Genomic DNA, 26409 nt, shown 5'->3' with positions numbered 1-26409 from the left:
AGAAAGATTAACTACTCTTTGTCCTTGATCTCTTAAGTGTTTTGGTAAAGCTAGCTGTCTGCTTGGAATGCTTCAGCTTTGTGACAATATTCTAACTGCTCCTGTTTTGTGTACTCACTGTTGTTGCCCTGTAACCTTCACTGCCTGCCCCCTGCACACACACACACTTCTCTGAATGGTTTTAGGAACTATCTAAAACAATGTATTGGACCCTCAGCAAGTGTTACCTGATACTGTTTCTCACTTAGCTGATTTTTACTGTCTACCTATCCTGTGTTTCAAACACATTTTTTTAAACCCTTTTTTACCTTGTTACCTTTTGAAGTCATAGATAATTCAAAACCCAGAGGTCCAAAACTGTTTTCTCTTTCTAAGTGACTTATGCATGCCTGGTTCTCTGATAATGAACAGCTCTAATCTGACCTATCTAACCTAGAAATGTTTGAAGTCTAATCTGTTCTGCTGAATACTTTCTCTGTGTCTCTCTCCTATCCATTTTTCAGGTGCAGGAGGTCTTGTTCCTGCTATTCTGATTAACTTTCATTGGCTCATTTAATTCATTAACTATTGAGCTCCTAAGAGCCAGGCACTCTTCTAGGTACTGTTGATAAATGATGAAATAAACAAGATTTCCTGCTCTCAAGTTTAAAAGGATTGAAACTTTGGAGAGAACGAGTGGGTGCATATTTAACAAGGTAGCTATGGGGCCTTGTTGGCCTTAAGGAGGTTGGTCTTTATCCCAAGGACAATAGGAATTTGAAGGTTTTGGTGAGTGGCAGGAAGATAATTCTATTTTGAAATCTCTCTGGCTACAGAGTAAACAAATTGAAGGACTGAAGAAGCAATGAGTAAATAGGTGAAAGGATGCTAAAGTATTTTAGTCAAGAGCTATGATAGAGTGGTTGTACTAGCTTGTACTTGAGTGGTGATGGTAGAAACCTAAAGAATTTGAAAGACCTGGGGAGTAAAATAAAATGGCCAGGTCTTGGTGAGGAAGAAGTTGGTATCAGAGAATTCAAAATTTTAACTTGCATAGTTGGAAAAGTAGCATGATATGTGAAACACAAGTTAAAAAAACAGGCTTTCATGATGAGGAGGCAAGAGTGCTGTGAAACCCTTAATGGATTTTGGTGTGAACTAGACCTGAAAAGATAAGGCTATATAGGAGGGTATGGAATCTTGACAACTTGCTTTTTTAAAAACTATAGAATGGTAAGTTTTATGTATATTTTACTACACACACACACACAAACATTCTATGCACATTATATAGAAAGTACAGATAATGCAGAAGAGTGAACTCCCACAATCTAACCCATAGGTGATCCTTAAAAATATCTTGGCGTGTGTGTGTGTGTTTCTTTATACTATTAAACATTGTTTTAATGAAGACAAACCATTTAACAGTGTTTATCGAGTGTTTATTGAGCACCTCTTATGTGCCAGGCACTGTTCTTGATGTTGAGGATCCATGAGCAAGATAAGTCTGCAGGGCTCCCTCTGAGCTTATGTACTTGACAATGAAGAAAAGTAGTTGTAAATGCTGTGTAAAATAAGATAGTACAGAGCAACTGAGTGGCAGCTTTAGAGAGGTGTTCCCCAGTCACCTAGAGATGACATGGAACATAGGAGCACTCCAGTTAGAGGGACTAACTAGTATAAATCCTCCAAAATTGGAAAGGCTTAGAGGGTGATGAGAAGAAGCTCGGATGGGTGGAATTGGGTCAAGGGGTGGAAAAATGGTAAGAGGTGAAGTAGAGATGTTGGGACTAGATCATGTAGTCAGCCCATGTAAGGAGTTTATTTGGATGTTTTCTTAATTGCAACATGAAGCCATGTAGAGGATTGATGGCAGGAGGACAAGAATGCAAACAGGAGGCTACTGTGATAATTCAAGAATATTATATCTGAGGGAGGGAAATAAGATTTAGGTTATTTTTCGGCAACTGAATTCAGGTATCTGAAAGGAACTGAAAATGAATAGTTAGCATAAAGATACAAATCAATGAAAAGTAGATACTTCCACTTAAAATAGTGTAATCAGGAAAGTAGTTATCTTTATATCCATTCTCATCTTTAAAATGAGTTCTACAATATTTGGGGGTAGACTATGAATCACATTGCTGGTAGCTTTACATCTGATTTAATACTTAGGCCAGGTAAGGTATAGTTACCTATTTTACACTCAAGGAGATTGAGGCTCAGAAGGGTTATTGTAGTCAAACTAGCATGAAAGGATTTGAAATACTAAAGTAACTATAAGTTGATCTTATTTAAAGGATGAATAATTTTAGAAAATGGGTTGTAAGCACTAAAAATTTAAACTTTGAATGCAATGCATTTTTATCCTCGCTTCATTTTAGGAAATTGGAAAATCACAACCTCCAACATTAGCAGGCCTAAAATTAAGGATCCCTTAATCAGGAACTACTACATTCAGGAAGTACAAGCATTAAGTAATGAGGCAGAGTTAAGACTTAGAACGGAAATCAAATGGTGTCAAATACTGTTCAGAGCTGAGAAAAAAGAATACATTTTGAGGATCTGTCATTTTATATATGTGATATCTTAATCTGATAACCCTACTAAGTTCTTACTTTTTGTTTTTAAATTGGTGAACTAAAGCTTGGAGAGGTAAAAGCAAAGCTCTGCCTGGCATATGGTGATGAGTATAGTGACTCAGAAAACAGGTGTGAGACATTTCAGTTGGGTGATTGATTTAACAGGAGAGTGATGTTTCAAAGCAGGCACTTTAAATATTAGCAACCGAGATGTGTGAAAGAAGAAAGACTTGTTTAGCAGTGTGTGGGTATTAGCATCTAACATATGCCAGAAACCTCCCTGGGTGCTGGCTGGCAATACACCAGGTACAGCCCACCCTCAGGGAGCTTATATTTTTTGAGGCGGGGAAGCAACAAATATAAGTGGTTTCAGTCTTGATTAGTCCTGGGCATAATACGACTCATTAGTCTCAACAGTAATCCTAAGGGGAGGAGGACTATTTTACAGAAGGGTTATCTCAGGCACAGTGGAGTTAGCTGCTTTTCCCATAGCATGTGGCTGATCGGGTGTAGGACTAGTAGAGGATGTAATAGTCACTGGACTTTAGGCTGTTCTTAATCATTACAGAGGGTGGTAATGAAAAGTCTCAAGAACACTTGATACCTGAAATGAGGAGAAAGCAGCCTTGAGGAGATCTAAAGGAAGAGCATTCCAAATAGAACAAGTGCAGAGGCCCTGTGTTTGGAAGTGGCTTGTGTTCAAGGGCATTGATGCCATTGTGGCCATAACAATAAGCAGATGATACCAAGAGGTAGGTAACAGCTAAATCGAGGATGGCTGTGTATTTTGGATTTTACTCAAAGTGGGATTGTAAGGATCTGGGCAAGAAAGTGATGTGATCTGAATTAGCGAGGAGCCTGTCAGGAAGAGACGTTGGGTGATGGTGATGGTGGCTTGGATTAGGGTTGTAGCAGTGAAGACAATGATGAACAGTCTTAATTAGATAATCTGAGATACAACCTACAAGACTTTTTTATGGATTGGATTTTGAATGTGAAGGAAAGAAGGGATTCAAGGATGACTCCTGGGATTTTTATGCAACTTGGGTAGAAGGCAATATTCTACTGAGAGAGAGGAGCAGGAGTGGAATGTGAAGGGAAAGTCAACAGTTCTCTTTTATCCATGTTAAGTTTACTATGCCAATAGATATCCAAGAAGAAATGTCAGATAGTATGATTTGGGAATTCTGAGGAGAGCTCCATGCTATGACTGGTCAGAATAGGTCTTTGCAGCTATTGGGTTAAATGAGATCATCTAGGAGGAGAGTGTACAAAAGAAGAGGCAAAGGACTGAGCCCTTAGAGTAACCCAGTTCTCTTCCTCACTTTAGCAATCATCTCTGTTAAATAACTCTTGGCAACAGTCATTCTCTACATATTTTGACATCTCAAAACAATGTGCTTGGGTCAGATTATTGCCCCAAAATTAAAAAAAAGAAACAAACCATCTTTCACTTATGGCCCACGATTGATCACAGGCATCACTTCAATTGAGTCCCAAGTGAATAGGTTTTTATTTTTTAACTGAGAAGATCTAAACGAGCTAATGTGTTTGTCCTATGTTTTTCTGTTTTTCTTCTTTCCTCTAAACCTCTTCAAGGCTAGGCCCTTTTCATATTTTATTACCTCCTCTTCACTGCTTTTCTTGGTTTTTCATTAATTATTCCTTTTTTTTTTTGCCTCTTTAAAGCTTCTCTCTCCATTCTTCTTCCTTACAAAGATTTTCCTGTTTAAAAAGAAAAAATAACAATAACCCAATCCTGCTTCTGCATAATGCTGCCTCCTCTTCAGCAAACACATAGATGACTTTGCCCAGGATGTTTAATTCTTGAATACCCTATGTCTCCTTTACAGTTGGCTTTCAAGCTCGATTCTTAAGAAATTGTTTTCTCCAGCACTACCTAGTCACCAAAGGATAAACTTTCAGTTGCCTGTGGGATATAAACAGGTTATTTTAAGCTTCAGGGCCTCTTGCTTAAAGTTACCTTTAAAATGTTTATGTTGTTGAATATTTTTGTAAAGTTACAAAAGTAAAATATTTTTGCATTCTTGTTCTCAAGCTTCAGGCCCAACAAAACCCGGATTTGCCACTTTAAAGGGAATCTGCTTCTCATATGAAAGAAGTTCATCAGATTAGCCTACAGAGGTAAAAAAAGGGGCATAGCTCCCTCCACTTGGTCACAGCTAAGGATAGAGCTAATTACATCTTGTATTGACTAAAGAATTATATTCTTTCCATAGCCAGGTCTCAGGTCTGGTCCTCATTAGTTTCAGGAACTAGATTTTAAGCAGCTTGACCAAGGTGATCAAGCACTGGAAGATTAATTCATTCTAAGCAAACTCACAAAAGTTTGTTTAAAAACCAGAATGTTTATTTCTTTGTGTACAAGAAGGAATTAATACCTAAATATTGAATATAGGTATAAGTATCTGCTATCCAGGGCACTTTTAACTGGATCAAGGTATTATGGAAACCAAATACTATTATAAAATGTTTAGTTTTCATAATTTGACGTGAAAATAATTGAGTGCTTAAGGTCTTTTCACTGCAGGGGTATGGTGTAACCCTCAAATTCCTTGAAAATGAAGAAAGCCCTGTTTCTTGTGTGATTTCAGATGTGCATGATTCTGACCTACCAGTCTTGCCTGGTCATGGATTGAGTTAGTCTCTGCCTTAAACATCGCACCACGCAATTGCACCCAATTTTGGCTGTCAAAAGACCAAAGTACTGCTCATGTGTGCTAGTTCCCCACCTATCCTAGCCCTTTTTCTCTTATTTCTTTCATATTCTCTCTTCTCCTTCCATTATCTCCTAAGTGGCTCCCTCATGTTCAGTGCCTAGGCCGTCTTCCCCAAGTCCCTCCTAAAGTCAGTTCTGTTGTCACCTACTACTTTCACCTTGCCTCGCCTACTTATCATCACCTCTTAGACTGTCACCCTCATCTCCTACCTGGCCCAGACTGGCTCCACTGCCCGGACGGGAAAGGAAGCGTCGAATAGCGGTCGGGCCAGAACCTTCTCGTGTGAGGAGCCCACTCCCCGGCTCAGCGGGGAAGCTTGAGTACGCTTCATCGCGTTCTTTGCACAGTCTCCCCCTCTCATTTTCTCCCAATCCTATAAAACCATCACCACCACTTTGAGCCTTTCCCTGAGCACTAGAATCTCCTCTTGGCCTCAGACATAAGGAGAGGCCTCCCGGCGAAAGATGCTTCCTTACTTGAAAGCGCAGCTGTATGCTAATGCTGGCGTCTGCGCATCAGTGATGAGAACCTGAGCAGGGCCCCAGGTGAACCGGCAGGGTGGTTGGCAGTAAGCCAATCACAGCTCGTGACGACAGGGCCCGGCCAATCAGAACACGGGAAGTTTGGCGCACTCAGGGCGGGCCTGGGAGGGTGAGGACCCGCCCCCTTGCAGCTCGGTGGCCAACGCCTTTGCCCAGGGCTAGCGAGAGCTGAGCAGATTCACAGGCTCCTGGGACTGGGCACCGTAGAAGCTGGGAGGCGGTGCCCTCTCACCCCAGGTATTATCCGTACAGGCCTTGGCCTTAACAGGTGTTGTGCCTGCCGTGGACGCATTTTAACCCCGGCCGTATCTCTCTGGAGACTTTGTGCCTATGGTTGGGGACAGAGTGAGGTCGTTGCCTTGACGACGGCAGCATGTGGCCCGCGGTCCTCCGGAGTGTGAGCTTGCGGCGGGTCGAGGCCAATCTGCCTCCCTGCCTGCTTCACCTGGGACCCGAGACTGTGCCTGCAGAAGAAATCACGACAACAGTAGAATTGCTAGTTTGCTAGTCAGCATCTTTTAGACCTACAAGCGAGATGCATTTCACCTGAAATTTGTTCCCAAGTTGAAAACCTTTGGGTCTTTCCACGCGAAAGGATTTAAAAGCAACAGTAAGTAAGTATAATACTTTTTAAAGCTTCTATTATCTCATTCTTTACTATGTAATAGATCTCAGTCTGTCTTTAACAAAATAAAAAAAAGCATTTTTTATTACCTAAAATATTGGTATGAGAACCATATGCTCACATGGCCCACATCCAGAACTACCGCATTACAATTGGCCAGGTTTCCTTTTAGTTTGTATTACCCTTAATTCAGGAGTAGAAGGCATGAGGAGTTACAGTTTATGAGTAACTGTTTCAGGAAACAAGAGGCTTTTTAAGCTGTGATACTTTTAAGGTATTTGTGGGCAGTGCCACTTGAAAATACAGGTGTGACCAAACATGCAGTTGGATTGGAGAACACACTTGGAGTAGTCAACTGGCAGAATGTTAGCTTGTGACATTCTTCAGACTCTCTTAGACCTGCTTAAGGTAATGTTAATTTTGTTCACAGTGCATTTTCAAATATTGAGGACATAGCTACAAATGTTTTTAAATGATCCAGGTTATAGATTCCAGCTATTTTTGTCCTTGGTATGATAAGCCTAAACGTCTAGTCCTTAATAAAATATGTTGTCTTAGTGGAAGGAAAAAAAAAAATGAAGGAAAAGAGAGACAGAATTACATTGAGTTTTTTTTTTTAAAACATTGACATTTTATTTAAAAATAGTTAATAGAGTTTAAATGGAAGTTAAAATGTCAAATATATGGAGAGTTAGTGTCAGGGACACTATAAACAGTTTATAGTAGAACTTACTATAACAAGTGGTAGTAAAATAATGAAATCATTGGAGTTGGTGTTGACAAGTACACAACTGATGGCAAGATTTTTTTTCCTGTCCAAGTTTTATGAATGAGTGTTTTTATATTGTCAGGTTAAGAAAAATTCAACTATGAATCTTCATTCAAATATATAGTTACCAAAAGACGTTTTTTTCCCTCCCCAAACTTTTAGAACCACGTTGGGATTAACAGCCATATTTTTCATTCTTTGCTTCTGGGAGTTAATTTCAAAATCAGATTAAAAATAAATTTAACTTTGAAGTTGTAGTTTATTAGTTTTTATATTTCATGGCAATCAAACCTTATGAATTGAGATCTAACTGTATTTGGTTGAAGTTTCTTTCTGATCCAAAATATGTAGTGTGATGTCTGCTGGACTGTCACCAATCATTAGTAAAGTGAGACAGATTTCATTAGGATTGCCTTTATCAAGAAAATGCCATATAATGGCATTGTAAAAGAATTCTAAACACAAAATTCAAATAATCAGACTTGTAGTGATTAATCATTAAAAGGATTTTTGAAATAACTGTATTTGATACTGATATTTAATATTTAAAAATATGCTTACATACTGTGATGTCATTGTTATTTTATATGTTCAATATAGAAATTTAATTACTATGGTGAGAAAAGTAAAGAAAAATAGTTTATCAAAAGTTGTTAGTGTTAACTTGGTGAGTAATCTTTTTTGAACAAATATTTTCCCAATTGACCAGAAAGTGCATAAAGAGCCTCAGTTTTGATCTTTTAAACCTGATGTAAAAAAATAAATTTTGTCTTCACTAAAACCAAATTCACTTGTGCCTTTTTCACCTTTGAGTGAAAAGGAATTGTTTTTCTAAAGTAAACTGTAATTGTTTTGTATAATAGTTCAAGTATTGCTTTATCTTTAAAAATATATTGAAATTTCATTAACATGACATTTATTAAGTTAAAGTTAATGGCTTCAATTCCATTTGCCTTGTCTATTATGAAATACATGTGAATATTTGGAAAACATAATTTCTATGCAGAACAATACACAGGGCAGCAATTGATGCAATGCAGTGACTGCCCTAATATGAAAAACAGGTGGGCAAGAATCAGTTTGGGAGGGTGGAGGAAACTAATATACTCAACATAATTGATTCTATGTTTTAGTTTTTACAGCAAGAAAAATTCCTACTGGTTTTCAATTAAAATGGAAAAATATGAGAACCTAGGACTGGTTGGAGAAGGGAGCTATGGAATGGTAATGAAGTGTAGGAATAAGGATAGTGGAAGAATTGTGGCCATCAAGAAGTTCTTAGAAAGTGATGATGACAAAATGGTTAAAAAGATTGCTATGCGAGAAATCAAGTTACTAAAGGTGAGTACATATATATATATTGAATTGAAAAAAATGAGTTGTTTCTTGATCGACCATTATTTTTAGAAAAAAAATTCTATTTTTATATTTGTTTTGTTTCCATAACTAGATTTAAAGTATAATTTTTTTTGGCAAAAAACAAATAAGATTGCATATGCATATTCTTTTATCTCATGAATATAAACATGATTTTAAAAGTATTTGTTGCTTTTCTCTATGTCTGCCTGTCTGTCTGTCTGTCTGTCTATCTATCCATCCTCTATCTGTCTATACAGCAACAACTGTTTTAGGGGTTCCGAAAACCACCCCCAGATTCGATGATTCACCAGGAAGGCTCACAGCACTTAGCAAATAGTTGTATTCTAGGCTATGATTTATCATAGTGAAAGGACATAAAGCAAAATCAGCAAAGGGAAAAGGCACATGGGGTGAACTCTAGAGGAAACCTGTCAAAAGCTTCCAGTGGAGTCACACGGGATGCACTGTTTCTTCCAGCAATGAGCTATGACAACATGTGTAAAATATTGTCTACCAAGGGAATTCACTGGAGACTCAGTGTCCAGAGATTTTTTTATCAGGGGCTGGTTACACAGGCACCCTCTGCCTGGCTCATGTAGAAATTCCAGACTCTCAGAAGAAATGCATGTTTTCAGTATAAACCATATTGTTTGCACAGTGAGCTACTTTATCTGTTCTGGAAATGAAGGGAACCCTCTTGAAATCCAAGTTTCCGGGTACCAGCCAAGGATTCACTTTGCAAGCCAACCTTTCTAAGGGTAAGAGTCTCAGGCCTGCTATGTTAACTCCCAGTTGAACCAGAAGAACCAGAAATTTATCAATTTTATTTATTTTTAGAAAGAACCAATGTTTGGCTTTGTTGATCTTTCATATTGTATATTTCTTTTCTATTTCATTAATTTTTGTTTTTCAGTATTTTATACCTTATACTGATTTGGGGTGGGTTTATTTTACAGTTCTTTTTCTAAAGTTATTTCTTTAATTTTTAGGGTGTTTTTTTTTCTCATATATGCATTTAAGGCTATAACCTTCTGTCTAAGGACAGCTGTGTATCTGAGAAATTTTGATTAGCAGTTCAAAATATTTCCTCATTTTCCTTAATTTCCAAACATGTGGACAATTTCTAGCCTTTCCTCCCCTGGTTATTTGCTTTTGACATGATTGCCCTGTGATGTGAGTATGTACTGTGTAAGATTTTATTCCTTTTGAATAAATACCTAATACCTAATACCTGCCCCTTCCATTAACTTACCAATTATTCCTGTTTCTGGGCTTCCATCTGGGATCATTTTCCTTGTACTTAAAACATATCCTTTATTTTCTTTAAAGCAGATCTGCTGGTAAGGAATACTGTCCATTTGTGTTTGTCTTTCAAAAAAAAGTCTTTACTTTCTGTTTAAAAGATTGTTTTCAAGGATATAGAATTCTAAGTTGGCATTACTCAGTATGTTCAAGACATCATTTCACTGTTCCTCTGGCTTTCATTGCTTCTATTGAAAGGTCGGACATTCCTTAGTGTGTCTATTTTTCTTCTGGATGCAGTTAAGCTTTCCCTTTGATCTTGGCTTTCATCAATTTTACAATAATGCACCTTGGTCTGGGTTCCTTTGTATTTATCTTGCTTGGATTTTATGACTCTTGTGTCTGTAAAATAATGTCATTTGTCACTTTTAGAAAATGCTCAGCTATTATTGTTGCACATATTGCTACTGTCCCATTCTTTCTCTTCTCCATTTAAGAGTTGTTTCATATATTAGACCTCCCCCATATGTCTCCTATACTCTTTTCTGTGTTTTCATCTGTTTATTTTTCTTTACTTCATTCTACAGATTTTCCTTTGACCTGTCCTCCAATTCAGCTGTTCTGTTTCAGCTGTATCTAATCTACTGTTAAATTCAACCACTGGTTTCTTAATTAAAGGTGTATTTTTCTGCTCTAGTATTTCCATTAGACTTTTTTCTTATAGTTTCCAGTTTGCTACCAAACTCTCTATTCTGCTTTTTTGACTATTGAAATTACAGGCTTTTCTTCTGAAGTCTGTATCCGATAACTATTTTCTAGATCTCCCATGAATTTATTTCCATTGTCTGTTTTTCCTCTTGGTTTTTGATCAAGTCTTATCTCTTGATATACCTGTATTAATTTTTTTATGATTAATAGCTCAGTTTATTAGCTGTTATTGCCTGTGTTAATTTCTAAAAAGTCTATAAATAGTTTGAATTTGGATTAGCATATTAGACTGGGAGCATCCCATGCACATGGCAGAGGCAAATTTGTATCTTCTCTGGAGGAAGATAACTATCTTAGCCTCAAAATATTTCTGCAACTAAATTTCCAAAAACAATATCCAATACAAATAATAATGAAGAGCACAAGAAAATAAGATACTGTAAGCAAAGAACTTTAAAATTAAGGAGGTCCTGGGCTGGTAGTGTGCCTCTGCCAGGACAGGGAACATTTTAATGTAAATAATTGTTAACTAGTAAAGGTGGTTAATTACTAAGAGGGATAAAAGGAGTCCAAGGGATATTTAAAAAAAATAACAAATGCAGAGTAGATACTACTTTTAGGGCTGATTTCTCAGAGAACCCACCTTTGCAAGGCATTTAGATATGACTTTTCTTTCCCTCTTAGTTCCAAGAGGCCACAAAAATCCAAGCTCAGTTTCAAATCTGTCACTTTATTCACTGCAAAATCAGCTTTGAGTCCTGAGATTGTTTCTGAGTTCTCCTCTTCCTGGTTTTGGCCCAGTAATTCCTCACCATCTTCTTAAATCTTCTTTATGTTTAAGAAGATTTTAAGATATTTTGTACAACTTTTTACAAATTCTCAATAAGAGGGTTGGTCTGAGTTACCTAGCCTGCCATTACCAAATGTGGCAGTCATCTGCTTTTAAAAATATAAGTGGACAGATAGAGGGAGAGGGGCAGGGGCAGAATGTGGAACTGGTGGTCTGTGTTTTAATTTAATCTTGTTCAATCTCCACATATTTAGAGATTTTCCAATTATCTTTATGTTATTGATTTCCAATTTAATTTCATTCGGCCTGACAGCAGACGCTGCATGATTTCTAGTCTTTTAAATTTGTTGAGGTGTGTTCTGTGTCCCACAATGTGGTTGATCTTGGTGACTACTCCATATGAGCTTGAGAAAAACCTTATTTCTGCTGTTGTTGGATGAAGTAGTCTATAGATGTAAATTATATCCAGTTGTCTGATGGTGTTGCTGAATTCATCTATGTCCTTATGATTTCTGTCTATTTCTGAGAGAGGAATGTTGAAGTTTCCAATTATGATAGTGGATTCATTATTTCTCCCTGTGGTTCTATCAGTTTTTGCTTCATATAGCTTGATTCTCTCTTGTTAGGCACATACATGTTAGAATTGTTATGCCTTCTTGGAGAACTGACCCCTTTATCATTATGTTATGTCCTTCTGTATCCCTAATAACTTTTCTTACTTTGAAGTCTGTCCTGTCTGAAATGGACATAGCTACTCCTGCTTTCTTTTGATTAGTCTTAGTATGATATAGTTTCTCCATCCAATTGCTTTAAATTTTTATGTGTCTTTATATTTAAAGTAAGTTTCTTATAGACAACATGTATTTGGAGTATGTTTTGATCCAGTCCGACAGTTTTTGTCTTTTAATTGGTGCATTTAGATTACTGACATTCGAAGTTACTGTTGGTATAGTTGGATTACTGTCTATCATATTTGTTACCATTTTCAATTTGTTGCCCTTGTTCTTTGTTACTATTTTTGTCTTCTACTCTTTCTGCCTTTTTGTGGTTGTAATTCAGCATTTTAATATAATCTAATTTTCTCTCCTTTCTTAGCATATCAGTTATACTTCTTTCAAAATATCTTTTAGGTAGTTGCCCTACAGTTTGCAAAGTACATTTACAAATAATCCAAGTCCACTTTCAGACAACACTATGCCACTTCACAGGTAGTATGAGTAACTTATAATAACAAAATAGTCCTAATTCTTTCTTCCTGTCTCTTGTATCATTGCTGTCATTTCACTTATATATAAGCATACCTAAGTGTGTGTGTGTGTGTGTGTGTGTGTGTGTATACACCTTTCATAAGTAAGTATACCCATCAGAGAACTTATATTCATATACAAACTTATGGGTATATACGGAGCAGTAGGTGTGCACATATCTAATGGCAGCATACCCTACACACTGACCTGCATCTTGCTTTTCTCCACTTAATATATCTTAGTGATTATTGCATACCAGTGGACATAAAACTGCCTTGTTCTTTTTAACTGCTGCATTTTATTTCATTATATGGATATACTTTAGTTCACTTAACCAGTAATATATTTGGAAAGCGCTTTGTGATCCAATCTGGAATCTTTTGCGTTAATAGCTAAGTTTAGCCCATTTATAATTATAATGTAACAGATAAGTTTGATTTTAGTTTTCTTTTTTCCCCTCTAGAGTCAGAATAGCTTAGGCATTAAGAATAAGACATCTAAATATTTTGCACACAAGTCAGCTGCACTTCTGGTTTATAAGTTGGATGTTCCGGACATGAAGGAGGAACTGAACAAAACTGAAATGTTTTCAGGAAAAGACAGAGGCTAAGACTCTTGGGTTCTAATCCTCCTCTATCAGTTATTGCTGTGTGACCTTGTTTAACTTCTGTGTGCTTTGATTTCATCCTCTTCTGTAAAACAGGGTAATAACTGCACCAATGTTATAGGGTTTTTGTGTTTAGAATAGTCCATAGAACATAGTAAACACTATGTAAATGTTAGTTATTATTATTTATAACATTATGTTGCTACTTAAAAATATTTTTCTATTTAGCCTCTGAATTCCTTTCTAAACATTGAATGTGTTTCCTTTGCTAATACGGAAAGGCCTTATTTTATACTTTATAACTATAGTGTTATATAATATACATAATCCTTTGTAAAGTGATTATTGTATTTCTGTTTCCTCCTCTTTCCCATTAATCCACCATCTGACTTTAGAAGATACCTTATTTATTTTATGCTTACCATTAAACCTATAATTAGACCTTATAATTAAAAATTCCAGGCCAAAAATACAGTTTTAACCCATGACAAGAAAATCAGCATATATATTCTCTTTTGTTTGCATCTTGTCTTCTTTCTCCTAAATTTGTTAAGAATTTCAGGTGAAAAATACAATTTTGACCCATTGACAAGAAAATCAGCATACATTCTCTTATTTTATTTGCATCTTGTCTTCTTTCTCCTAAGTTGGTTACTAATATCATTTGTATATTGTTAGCTTCTAAATACTCATTTTCTATTTTGTAACTGTGGTACCCACATTCATATAAGACTTATCCTGCACTAATGAATTTATGTTCAGAAATTTTTCTCTGTTGTCTTTGTTGTTGAATGACAATTTCATTGGGTATAATAAAGTTTCTTTCTTTTTTTAAGGATTTTGAGGACTGTATTCTAGTAGTTTCTTCCTCTTTAAAAAATGTGGCAACATTTTCTGCTGAGTATTATCTGCCATTTGTGTTTCCTTCTCTTTTCTTCGGTATCTGTGAATAGATCCTGGATTGGTTCCCTTTTGATTGTTTCTTATCTTATAGCGAAGTGAGTTCTTGGACCAGCTGTTTGTAGGAGGTTCACTTTCAGGAGAAGATGTGGACTTGTGCCAGGCTGGCAGGAATCCACTGTGGTTCACAATGATGTTTCTTACAATACAAGCCTGAGTGTGGGACTAACTTATGTTATTCTTAATTTCTCTGAAACTTGTAGTTGCAAGCTTGTTCATAATGAATTGTTTTGCCTTTCGTTTGGCTTCACTGACAGATTGCTTCAGCAAATGAGTTTCTGTGTGATTATTCAGACTCCCCTCCCCTGCTGTTCCTTGGTGCCATTCAGTTCTAGGGATGCTTTCACTGACAGTCTATGAACCCTGTTCCCATTACATCAAAGAAGGTTTTTTGTTTTTGTTGTTTTTCTCTTCAGGGTATGTCACCAACTCTGCTTTGCCAGCTTTGTAGCCACAGATGACTCTTGGTATCTTCCTGGACTCCTGTGTGGTACCACCTTGATGGGGCCACCTCGTTTGTTGTAGGTGGGGGTCATAGATCCTGCTTAGTTTCATCAAAGATTTTTTTCTCATTGGCTTTTATTGTGTTCTCTGAGAAGAGAATGGAGCACTATGGTCTTTTGACTATAAAAACCAGAATATAGTTTTATAATTTGTCCTGTTCATGCGTTTTATTTAGATGTTTTTCTTATGCTAAGATCTATTTTAGACTGACTAATTGCTAGTAATTTGATCTTGTAAAAATTATTTTGCATTTTTTTAATAACAGCAACTGAGGCATGAAAATCTGGTGAATCTGTTGGAAGTGTGTAAGAAAAAAAAGCGATGGTACCTAGTCTTTGAATTTGTTGACCATACAGTTCTTGATGACTTGGAGCTCTTTCCAAATGGACTAGACTACCAACTAGTTCGAAAGTATTTGTTTCAGATTATCAGTGGAATTGGATTTTGTCACAGTCACAACGTAAGTATTTAGTTTAAGTAAGTATTTAAAAAAATCAAAAAGTTGGAAGAGTATACAATAAACAACCACATACCTGCCACCTGAATTCTATACTTAGTAACATTTTGCTACATTTATTTTATGATGTATTTATTCATCTATTCATTCATTTACCTATTTGTTAATCTGTCTTATTTACTTAACTTGAAAGTCAATTGCAGACACCAGTACACTTCAGCTCTAACACTTTAATAGTTTAATTTGTTTGCGGAATCTTTTTTTCCCCTGGGGTAACATTTACTGAGTGAAATACACTAACTTTAAGTGGTGAGTTTTGACAAGTGCATTCGCCCAGGGATCCACTTACTTGTTAGTTCAGATTTTCTTGCCTAGTTGTGAAGTGTGAAAATCCCCGCTTTTACCCTGTTGTCTATCACAGTGATTTTATATCCTTTGAAAATCATATAGAAGCTGCTCTGGTAAAATGACACTTATTAAGTATAAACCAGATAACACAACACATTGATTCTGCGAGTTTTACAAAATATTTTAATGATACTTTTTGTGTGATTATAAAAGCAACAAATGCTAATGGTAGATGTGGGGCTGGCCCTGTGACCTCACCAGGGTTGTCTAGATGTAATAGAAATTGCTAGCCTATGCAAAATGCTCAGCAATGCCAGTTAGGGTGCTGGTCCTCTGAAAGAGTTTAAAATAAATATATTTAAAAACTTTTTCAAAATACAGTTTACTTGTAGTAGAGAATTATGCCTAATAATTTGTTTTGTCTAGCTCTGGAATTTTTAATATTGTCTTCCAGTGTCCTGTTCTCTCCTTCCATAGTCTCTCCGCAGAAATCTTACCCAACTGACCTTGTTTTACTCTCTTTATGTTTATAATTGCCTGATGATGCTGCCACTTAGGTGCTCAGACATCTGCCTACTAAAGCCCATAATAAAACTAAACTACTCATTATTCTTCATCGAAACTAAACTTTCTTGAACTTTTCTGTTTTTGGTTATGGAACCACCATTCTTTTAGATTCCCACGTTTCAGTAAAATATCTGAGATTAATTCCTAAGTTTTATTGATTCTTGATTTAAAGTATTTCTAAACTGTATCTCTTCCCTTCTGTTCCTTTGTGCACCAGACTAATTCAGGCCCTTATCCCCTCGTAGTTGTCCCACTGCGCTTCTCCCTGCTTCTAGTCCCTCTCTCTGTGCTTTAGCCTGTATAAACAGGCCAACATCTTGTTTATTCAGCCCCATATGAGTCATGTCACTTCCCTGGGTTCCCATGGCCTGGATACAAGCTCAGACTTCCCAGGCTGGCAGCTGAGGCAGCCTTTCTCCCCAGTACTTACTCTTTACTCCAGAAAAGACGTTTCCCTGGAATCTCCTGATCTGGTCCGTCTTCACTCTGTTGCTCTTTTTGTTGCCTTCACTCGGATTGCCCTTTCATTTCTACATTTTTATCCAGGTCACACTAGTATTAAAGACCTATCTTGGAGCCCATCCTTTCCCACAAAAGCTTTCCCTGACCACCACAGTCTTCAATGGTAGTTTTATTCTCTTAGTCTTCAGAGCAGTTATTATCAGAGTAATCGATTTGGTAATTAATAATATATATTTCGTCTGATGTCTTTGATTGTTTAAATACAATTTCAAGCATAAATGTTATTTCCTGCTTAACTAGGTCCCAGGTTCTTTAAAGCCAGGGACAATTTTATATGCTTTTATTTGTATTCATTATAGGGATAAAAACAGTGCCCTGCACGTGACAGATGCTCAAAAAGATAATTAATTTGTTTAACTTGATGGACCAATATATGTCATGCTCTGCTTTTTGCCTTAGATCATACATAGAGATATAAAGCCAGAGAATATATTAGTCTCCCAGTCTGGCGTTGTCAAGTTGTGTGATTTTGGATTTGCGCGGACACTGGCAGCTCCTGGGGAGGTTTATACTGATTACGTGGCAACCCGATGGTACAGAGCTCCAGAGCTGTTGGTTGGTGACATCAAGTATGGCAAGTAAGACACGAGCAAGCTGCGGGGTGGGGAGGGGGGATTTAACTGTCTCTTCTTGATAAAATGGAATATGTTTTTACTGTGATAAAAGACTCCTCTAATGCTGAAAGAAAGTTTTCAGTTTAGGAAACTTTATAAAGTTGTAACTGTCTTTGGTGCTCCGCCTTTAAACATTCTTGTGAAACAGGCTGGTGTGAGTATAATTATTTTAAAGGTAAGGAAATCAAGGTGAGTAAGTAGTCTGTTTTTTAATAGCAAGTTAAAAATAGATATATTTATCACTTGTAAAGAGAGGTAACATTGATTGGATATGTCTGACACTGTTGAAATGAGGCAAGGTAGGGTGGGCACGGGTGGGGGATAGAAACAGAACTAAGTGAAACGTTTTAAAAACATAAATTATCTTTGTAAATGAATTCTTCAAAGACGAATTCTATTTTCTCCCTCCTAGCGTTCAGTTCTCTTTGCTGTATGTGTCCCAAACAACCGCCTCCTTCCGGCATGCTGTTCTCAGCGTGCAGGGGAAGAGACGGATGAACCTTGTTCAAATTATTTGTAAACAAAGAGTGAATAGCCTCTGAATGGCAACCCAAAAGGCTTATTTCCAGAATAAAGTGCACTTAATAACTGTTTTGACTCTTCGGAAGCCTTTTCTTTCCTGTGTCACATGATTGAAGTTTCTAGAAAACTGATTTAGGTAAAATTGGAGGTTAGTACTTTACGTTTAGATGGAGATGTGTTTTTAGGGATAATTTAAAGTTTACTATTACCGTTGTCAGTGCCAAGAATACCAAATAGTAATGTACAGAACAGACGCAGCCACAGTAAACACACTAAGATGCCAGATTTTCTACCACGTTGCTTTTCTTTCAGGGCTGTGGATGTGTGGGCCGTTGGCTGTCTGGTGACTGAAATGCTCACGGGGGAGCCCCTGTTCCCTGGAGATTCTGACATTGATCAGCTGTATCATATTACAATGTGTTTAGGTAAGATTATGCATGTGCATTTTAAATTTTAGTGATTTTTCCTCCCTATGTTTTTGTTTGTTTGTATTGATTTAATAAGCTGTTGGTACAATGAAGACGATTGGTGTTTTGTGTGGATGTAGGAAGCAAATAGGAAACCTCATCTATCTCTTTCTATATATATACATTCATTCATTCATTCTCAGTGTGGCTTTCGTTTGTCTGACATATGGCCCTAATCATGCTCTCACCTGCCCCCCTGTCCAACTCCCCCTAAAGAAGAGAACAAACGTCTGTTCTCTCTGGACTTTTATATTCAGTAAATCACATGTAGAGAGAATACAAATGATCATATTATCTCTGGGTCAGCAAGCTGTTGGTGTCATATGAATATCACCCTCATTCTCACCTTCAAATTGAGACCCAGGGACTTCCAAGGTAGCTTAATCTTGCTGCAGTTATGACTTTTGTTGCTTGTGCTTTGGACAGGATTTCAAAGCCAGGCTATCAAAGGCTTCTTACATTTGTTGAAGTATCAGCTTTCTGTTGGGTGATGAAGCTTAGAAAATGGAAATAATGGGAAATTACTTGGGGGTTATTTATCTCTTAGATTTTAAGTTTACAGGTTAGAAATTCAATAAACAGTATGATGGTTCCTTACAGTAGAATTTTCAAATATATTTTATATTAGATTATGTATTCAAGTTGAGAAAAAAGATAAAAGTGCTCAAGTCAGATCTCAGATACAGGAACAGTCAGTTGACCAAAAATCAGATTCTTAAAGGGTGGGACTTATTTACCTAGAGTAGATTCTGATTATATGGCTATTAATATTTTGAGTTTTGATCAGCACTTTGTGCTTTGTTATGAGAAATGAAGTGCTGGCACTTACAATCTGAACAATCACAAATTTTTTTTAACCTATCCTTTTCCTATGCTTTCTCGTGTATTCAGTTCTATGCATAGTGGCGTGTGAAGTTTTCTGCTAAATGAGTGTGTTGAGATAAGAATGTTAATTTCCTTTGCGTTGACTAATGTCAAACAAAGCCCCTATAAAGACTGCCAGCCACCACCACAGTAAGCGCCCTGTCTTGGGTGGGTTTTGCGTGCTGAGAGCCCCACCTCCTCGAGCTGTGTCCCACTCTTATCCCTGCTCCACACCACCCATCTCATGATGCAGAATGACAGAGATTTGTGCCATTCTCACTGCCAGGTAATCTAATTCCAAGACATCAGGAGCTGTTTTATAAAAATCCTGTGTTTGCGGGAGTCAGGTTGCCTGAAATCAAGGAAACGGAACCTCTTGAAAGACGCTATCCCAAGCTCTCTGAAGTTGCGATAGATTTGGCAAAGGTAATCATACCTTTCTCTTTTCACTCTCTGACAAGGAATTTACTTTATGGAGATTTGATTTTCTCTTCTTTTTTTCTTGTCTAGTTGATCTTTTAGGTCAATAATTTCCTTTGATGATTTAAATGTTTGTACATTAAGAAAGAGGTTGGGGGGAGGGTATAGCTCAAGTGGCAGAGTGCATACTTAGCATGCACGAGGTCCTGGGTTCAATCCCCAGTACCTTCATTAAAAATAAACGAATAAATAAATAAACCTAATTAACTCTCCCCACCAAAAAAATCAAACCAAAAAAAAAAAAGAAAGAAGAAAGAGGTTAATTTGGTGGGGATGGGGGGGTCGGGGAGCCTTCAGAGATATAGGCCTGATATTTTTGCTTGTTTTGAGAAACCATTTAGTGTTACCTAGTTAAGTGTGAAAACATCCTCATGTTTTTAATGTTTAACATTTAAACTGCAGGCCATGTGTAAGTGGAAGAGAGAAGAAAAATAGGATAAGAAAATAAAAAGAATGGTGAAGAAGTAGGAAAATGTTAAAGTCTAGGGTGTAGGATCATGACCTGTAGTGTACTGTTAAAAAGGGGCTTTTTCCTTAACCACTAGATTCACTGAAGCTAATTATTAAATAATCATCACCTTTGCCTTGTATTTGGTTGAGAAGGATATTGGGGAGACTCTCACTGGATCAAATTATCTCTAAATATGGACCTTTTGGAGTTACTAGCTCAAAAATTCTTGAGTTAGGATTATCGTAAAGCACTGATAAAATAAGTATCTCTAAAACAGCAGGGTCACTTAGCATTTGCTCAAGATACTTTTTCTTTTTTAATTCCTGAAATAATTCATTTAAAAAAAGCTTGGTAAGCTTATAACTAATTATATAACAAGTTCTTAGAATAATACATTTCTAGTTTTCTACGTAATCTTCTAACAGATACAAATATTTTTCATTGAGATTAGCTTTATGATCTGTCTGCAAGGAGATTTAAAAGGAATAAAGGTAAAACTACTGTCCAACTTAATGTCCCCATGGTAGAATCATATAACTTTTTAAATGTTATAAAAAATTTCAAACCTAGAAAAGAATGTAGAGAAAATAGTTATATAATGAACTCTCACAAACTAGTCATCTAGCTACAACTATTAATAATCTGTTGACAATCTTTCATCTATGTGCACCCTCATCAACTTTTGTTTTTTTGGGAGAATTTTGAAGCAAATCCCAGATATTATATTATTTCACTAATAAATACCTTAGTTAATTTGTAAAGTTTTCTTGTTCACTTAAAGCTTCTATTTTTACTGACAGTGATGGCTCCAATGAATCAGAACAAGATATAGTAAAATCTATAATAAAATGAGAGAACATAGATAAAACAAAATCATCTATGTAAAGTATCCAGCGCAGTAATAAGCACAGAGTAGATTCTTTCCTTTCCATTCTGCAAGTGCTTTAAATTTGAAAAATTCACAAAAATTCCTTAATGTCATAAAGTGTCTAATCAATACTCAAAATTTCATTAACTTATTTGTAATTTGTTTATATAGTTTGAATTAAGAATCACACTGAAGTCTAGAGATCACAATTGGTTAATATGTCCTTCGAGATTCTTAATTTACAGGCTCTTCTTAATCTTTCTCACTCTCTTTTTTGGTTTGTTTGTTTAAACTTTGCCATTTAGTTGTTGAAGAAAATAGGTTATTTGTCCCTTAGAATTTTCCATATACTATAGTTTAATGTTTCCTCTGTGTCCTGTATTTCATATAAACTCATAGTATAGCTTGATCAGAATCGGGTTCAAATTTGGCAAGACTGTTTCATAAGAGGTTGGTTTATTCCTGTCCAGAGACACTGAACGTCTGGCGGCCTTTCTTTTTATGATGTTAACAATCATTGGTGGTCATTGTCTAGATTTGTCTTTATTTTTTATCACTTGTTATAGCTGTTTAAAATTCATTGACTGTGAAGAGGAATGTTCTATTTTTCTATATTTAGAAATGTGAATGTAGGCAGTTTTTCTTTGGTATGAACTGTATGTATTCCTTGGTTTCCCAGAAATGCTTACACATTGACCCGGACAAAAGGCCCTTTTGTGCTGAGCTCCTGCACCATGATTTCTTTCGTATGGATGGATTTGCTGAGAGGTATAGTACTGACTGTATTTTCTAGGTCACACCAATCTGGAGTTAAAGTAAGGCCTCCATAACAGTACATAACAGTAACAAACAGGATTCCTCTTATTTCTCTATCCACTGACTATTACAGGATCTCAAATATTTACCATCCTACCCTTAGCGATAATGCATTCCTAGGAGTGGTCCCCCTGCATTCACTAAATTAAGGCTCTCGGTTTTCACGATGCAGTCCCTTCATGCTTTTCTTTCTGTCTCCCTGTGGTGACATCTGCCATTCAGGTCACTGATCTCTATGTTGCTGTGTGATGCCATTATCTTGGGTGCTGATGCATTTGCAAAGGTGCTGTCTCCTGTTGCTGCTGAACTCACACCACGCCCAGTCCTATGACACTGCTGGCACTGCTGATGTGCAGGAGACCTTGATGTGCCAAACCTGTGGGTGCCAGAGCTGCTGGCATGGTCTCCTGTTCTGTTCCAGCTGCTGGCATCAGTGCAGCTGACAAAACAAAAAATAGTGAGATGAGTGGCAATGACATTGCTTTATATTTTTGCTAAAATATTTAATATCTAGCTTAATAAAAGATAGCTAGTTCTCATATTGGCTTCTGCATTCAATTAGTTGTGATATGTTGTTTTGGTTGAAATATGTGGAGAAACTCAGGCCTCACACAAATGTGTAGTTGGAAAATCGAAGAGTATTTTAATAGCCCTTTTAGATCACTATCGATATTCTTCTTTGATTTTATACCAACACTTTGGTACTACTCCAAAACTTGACAGTGGTAGCTTCTTAAATGTTGGTTGTGTTGTGGAATCTGAAACCATGTCAATGAACTTCTCTTACTCTGTTACATTAAAATCCACCTGTCTGTCTTGCACTTTGAATAGATCTTTTACTCATGCATGCTTTTATAACATCATGCATTAGTCATTTGGAAAATATTATTTTGCTAAGTTATGCAGAGCTTTAAAATGTTGACATTATTTCATTATACGATGTTAAAAAGTCACGTTCTTTCTTAAAAGTCTTCAGTATTGGGAATCTGCTAAGTTCATGGTAGTGGATACAAGTTAAACAATTCTAATTTTGGATAAAAATTAGAATTTTAGCATTGATGCAAATATTATCAGTTGTTTTCCTTGAAGTGACAAGCTCCTTTGTTCATTTTTTGGAAAGGAAATATCTGCTCAATACCCTGAGTCTGAATAATAATAATAAATTTTTAAATAGGTTTTTAAATAAAAATGTTGTTCCATGGAAAAAGTAGCTATTTTAGTTTGTAGCTCAACCAATCACACAAGAGCTTTTCTTAAGACAGCCATTGCACTTTGATTCGTAGCAGAAGTGCTTTATACATATTCTCATTTTGTCACACAGAATGTGAAAAAAAGATGTGTTCAAGGGTTTAGATTTAATAAAATAAATACTTTTTGCTTTACTGCTTCATCAGGGACATTCTTAAATGAAACTGTCTTTTTTTTAAAATACATATTCCCATTTTGTCACACAGAATGTAAAAAAAAGGTATGTTCAAGGGTTTAGATTTAATAAAACAAATACTTTTTTCTTTGCTTCTTCATCAGGGACATTCTTAAATGAACCTGTCTTTTTTTTTCTTAAACTGAGGGTGTGTGGCTATGAAGAATACAAAAACTGCTAGCAAAGTTTGGTGCCATTGCTTCAGTTCTTGCAGCTTCTTCAGCCCCTGCAGCTTTACCCACCATTGCTTTTTATACCATCAGCACAAATGTTAGCATGGCAAAAAAGAAGTCATCTTTGTATTAAGATAAAAAGAGCTTTGACCTCGTGAACCTCCTGAAAGTTTCTCAAGGATCCCCAGGGGTCTGCAGACGACCTCATTTCTTATTTTAAATAACATAGTCTAGTTTAATACTCAATTAAAAAATTAAGTATCTTGAAAACTGATTTTTTCTTGATTTATCTGTCTCATACAATCTTTATTGACAAATGTCTTTTTATGTAGGTTTTCTCAGGAACTACAGTTTAAAGTACAGAAAGATGCCAGAAACATCTCTTTATCTAAAAAATCCCAAAGCAGAAAAAAGGAAAAGGAAAAAGATGATTCCTTAGGTGAAGAGAGAAAAACACTTGTGGTACAGGTAAATTTCCATGTTTTAATGCATATTAAATTTTAAATGTAATATATCCTTAAATTTGGGTGGGGGGCGAATAATGAAAATTTTAAAAGTTTCCTGAGTGGTTAACAAGTTAACTTTTAGCTTAGTTTTAAAAATGTATTTTCTCTATAGGCACTGAGTGCCTACTGTGTACCAGCCTGTGCACCAGCCTCTGGAAGAGGGCTTGTCAGGAAACTGCACTATCCAAGAACATTTAGACATGCGTGTGCACACCCGTATGCAAACACATGGACACAATACACACACATGCCATTTTTTTTCCTTAAATGATAGGAGGGAAAATATCATCTTTAGAATTTTATATAAAGTAGAGCATTTAAAAATTGAAATTTGAGGAAAGAGGCTATAGCTCAAGTGGCAGACTACATGCCTCGCATGCACAAGGTCCTGGATTCAATCCCCAGTATCTCCTCTAAAAAATAAGTAAATAAATAAGTGAACCTAATTACCATCCCCCTCAAAAAAAAATAAAATTGAGATTTGGGTATTTAATTTGTTTGAAGTTTACTTTTGTTGGTAAGCTATCCAGAATCTGTTCTTGGTAAGATAATTCAAATCAACCACCAGCCCACTCCCATTTTTCCCGAAGAAGAAAGAGCCCTGAATTTTGTGGTTCCCTGACTCTAAATATATGAGAACAAAAGCGAGCATGCTTGAGTCCTCTTCCATTTTTTTCCCACTGTAATATATATAAATTTGCTATGTGTATATATCATTAAATCTAATGTACATATCTTAGGGCTAGTATGAATTGCATTTTCATTCAAAATAAGATGTCTAACCAAGAATCCTGGGCTTTATTTTAATTCCAGGGCTAGAATAAGAAAAACAGGGGCACAAAAAGGTGGTATCTCTGATATTCTGCTTTAGTTGACGAGTACTTTATAGGGAGAGGTGATTTTTCATTCTCCTCAGATTATTAATATTACTAACATTTTTATTAATGGTCAGGAGTCCAATGCTGATCCCAAAATTAAGGATTCTAAAGTGTTTAAAATAAAAGGGTCAAAAATGGATGGAGAAAAAGTTGAAAAAGTCAGTCGAGCTTCCAATGCCAGCTATCTCCACAACAACGTGACAAGCCACATCAAAACAGTGCCTTCCACGAGCCTCCGAGATTGCAGCAATGGCAGTGTGGACCACGCGAGGAATCCAGGCATGGCAATTCCCCCACTTGCACACAACCTTTCTGCAGTGGCTCCTGCTATTAGTTCCGGAATGGGGACTATCCCAGGAGTTCAGAGTTACAGGTATGAGTTAGGAAAATAAGAACAAAATATTGCTTAAATTGCAAATATTTATCAGGTCAGTCCCATGTATTGTTATTCTCAGGCTTCTGGGTGCTATTTATTCTCATCAGTTTGCTGCTTCAAACGACTTCTTGGCCCATGTGATGAAAATTATTAGCATTTGATCAAAAAATTTACCCGAGTCCTCAGGAAATAGGTTTGTATTGTTTAAGTGAAGAGAATCTACAGCTATTTTGTCTAATAACACAAACGGAGGTTGTCATAATAAAAGAGATCATTGGTTTTGAGGGTCTGTTGCCGCCTGGTGTGGCTGTGGGCATTTGGTAGTACAAAGAAGCTCCTTTTGGGAATTTTTCCTGAAAGGAGGGTAGTTTATTGGAGTTGCAGGCTGGGTGGGAGGCATGAGGGTAGGGGTAAAAGGACAGAATGTTTCACCAGATCCATGAGCATTTAGGACTAGGCATTAAATTCTGATTAAACTGCATATCCTGTGGTGTTGAGTCATTTGATTTTGGGCTTGAAAAAAAAATGACTGCTGGTCCTAATATAAATTTTTTGTTGTTTTTGTTACAGAATGGATGAGAAAGCCAAGAAGTATTGTATTCCATTTGTTAAACCAAATAAACAATCTCCATCAGGCATTTATAATATTAATGTGACCACATCGGTAAGTGAACTGTTCTCAGTGGCAGAAGAGCAAGCATTATTTCTAGATTTTTATTAATATTAAATATGATAGTGAAGAACTGAATATTTTATTTGGAGACATATCATGAAGTGGAAACTCAGTGATGCAGATATCATCTCAGCCTGTCAACATCATAAATGTGAAAGTCTTAAAGTTTAAGTTTTATGAAGTTTTTTAAGTCCAGTAGTTTAAATATAAGACTAACTATAAGTTACTATTAAAATGACATCTGTTTTAATTTTTTAGTAATGGTAAATTTTTGTAATCTAAGGCTTAGTAATCAGTTCTTTTTTTAGAGTAGGTGAGAAGACAAATTGTCTCATCTCACCCACACTAGGTTTTTGGTGGAAGTATTCTATTTATTCATTTAACAAATATTTATTGATTATCTATTATGTGTAAGACACTGGAGATGAATAAGTCCGTCTTTCTCTCAAGGAGGTCATGGTCTAGTACAGAATCAACAAATCAGAACCTAGTGTGAGATCGCAGTAGCAGAAGCACATACAAGCTTCAGAGATTTGAAGGTTCAGAAGAGCATTATTATGTTCAATATAGCTGTTAGTAGGTTTCTTTTTAAAGTTTAGTTGAATCATTATTGGTCTTTCACTCAAAACCCTCCATTGGCTTCTCACCTCTGAGTAAAGACCGAAGTGCTTACAGGGCCCGTTTGTCCCTTGCCTCACCCCTGTCCCCTCCATCCCTCTGCCCCACCCTGGCTACTCTCATTTTTGGTC

The 26409-nt window shown here is 36.4% G+C and overlaps 1 protein-coding gene and 1 long non-coding RNA gene across 3 annotated transcripts in view; one reads left to right on the top strand and one right to left on the bottom strand.

Moving 5' to 3' along the window:
* Window positions 1–4050: 4050 nt before the first annotated feature.
* LOC140686776 (uncharacterized) lies at window positions 4051–5914 on the bottom strand. Its single transcript, XR_012060681.1, has 2 exons — window positions 5512–5914; window positions 4051–4286 (listed from the first exon to the last, which is right to left on the bottom strand). It is a non-coding gene; the product is annotated as an uncharacterized lncRNA (long non-coding RNA).
* Window positions 5915–5950: 36 nt separating this feature from the next.
* The window catches only part of CDKL2 (cyclin dependent kinase like 2), a 29164-nt gene continuing 8705 nt past the window's right edge, over window positions 5951–26409 (top strand). Inside the window, exons 1-10 of one of the 2 annotated variants that reach the window (XM_072941570.1) lie at window positions 5951–6454; window positions 8372–8579; window positions 14921–15115; window positions 16949–17127; window positions 17998–18110; window positions 19303–19442; window positions 21495–21583; window positions 23560–23695; window positions 24686–24984; window positions 25558–25651. In XM_072941570.1, coding sequence (XP_072797671.1) covers window positions 8412–8579; window positions 14921–15115; window positions 16949–17127; window positions 17998–18110; window positions 19303–19442; window positions 21495–21583; window positions 23560–23695; window positions 24686–24984; window positions 25558–25651 — 1413 coding nt within the window. In that variant the 5' untranslated portion in view covers window positions 5951–6454; window positions 8372–8411. Of the gene's footprint in view, window positions 6459–8371; window positions 8580–14920; window positions 15116–16948; window positions 17128–17997; window positions 18111–19302; window positions 19443–21494; window positions 21584–23559; window positions 23696–24685; window positions 24985–25557; window positions 25652–26409 lie in introns of both variants that reach the window. The other variant, XM_072941562.1, reaches the window with a different exon arrangement.

This window comes from Vicugna pacos, chromosome 2, assembly GCF_048564905.1.
Source record: "Vicugna pacos chromosome 2, VicPac4, whole genome shotgun sequence".
Taxonomy (NCBI): Eukaryota; Metazoa; Chordata; class Mammalia; order Artiodactyla; family Camelidae; genus Vicugna; species Vicugna pacos.
The sequence above is the reverse complement of the archived record's forward strand: the minus strand, read 5'-3'. Positions and strand labels throughout refer to the sequence as shown.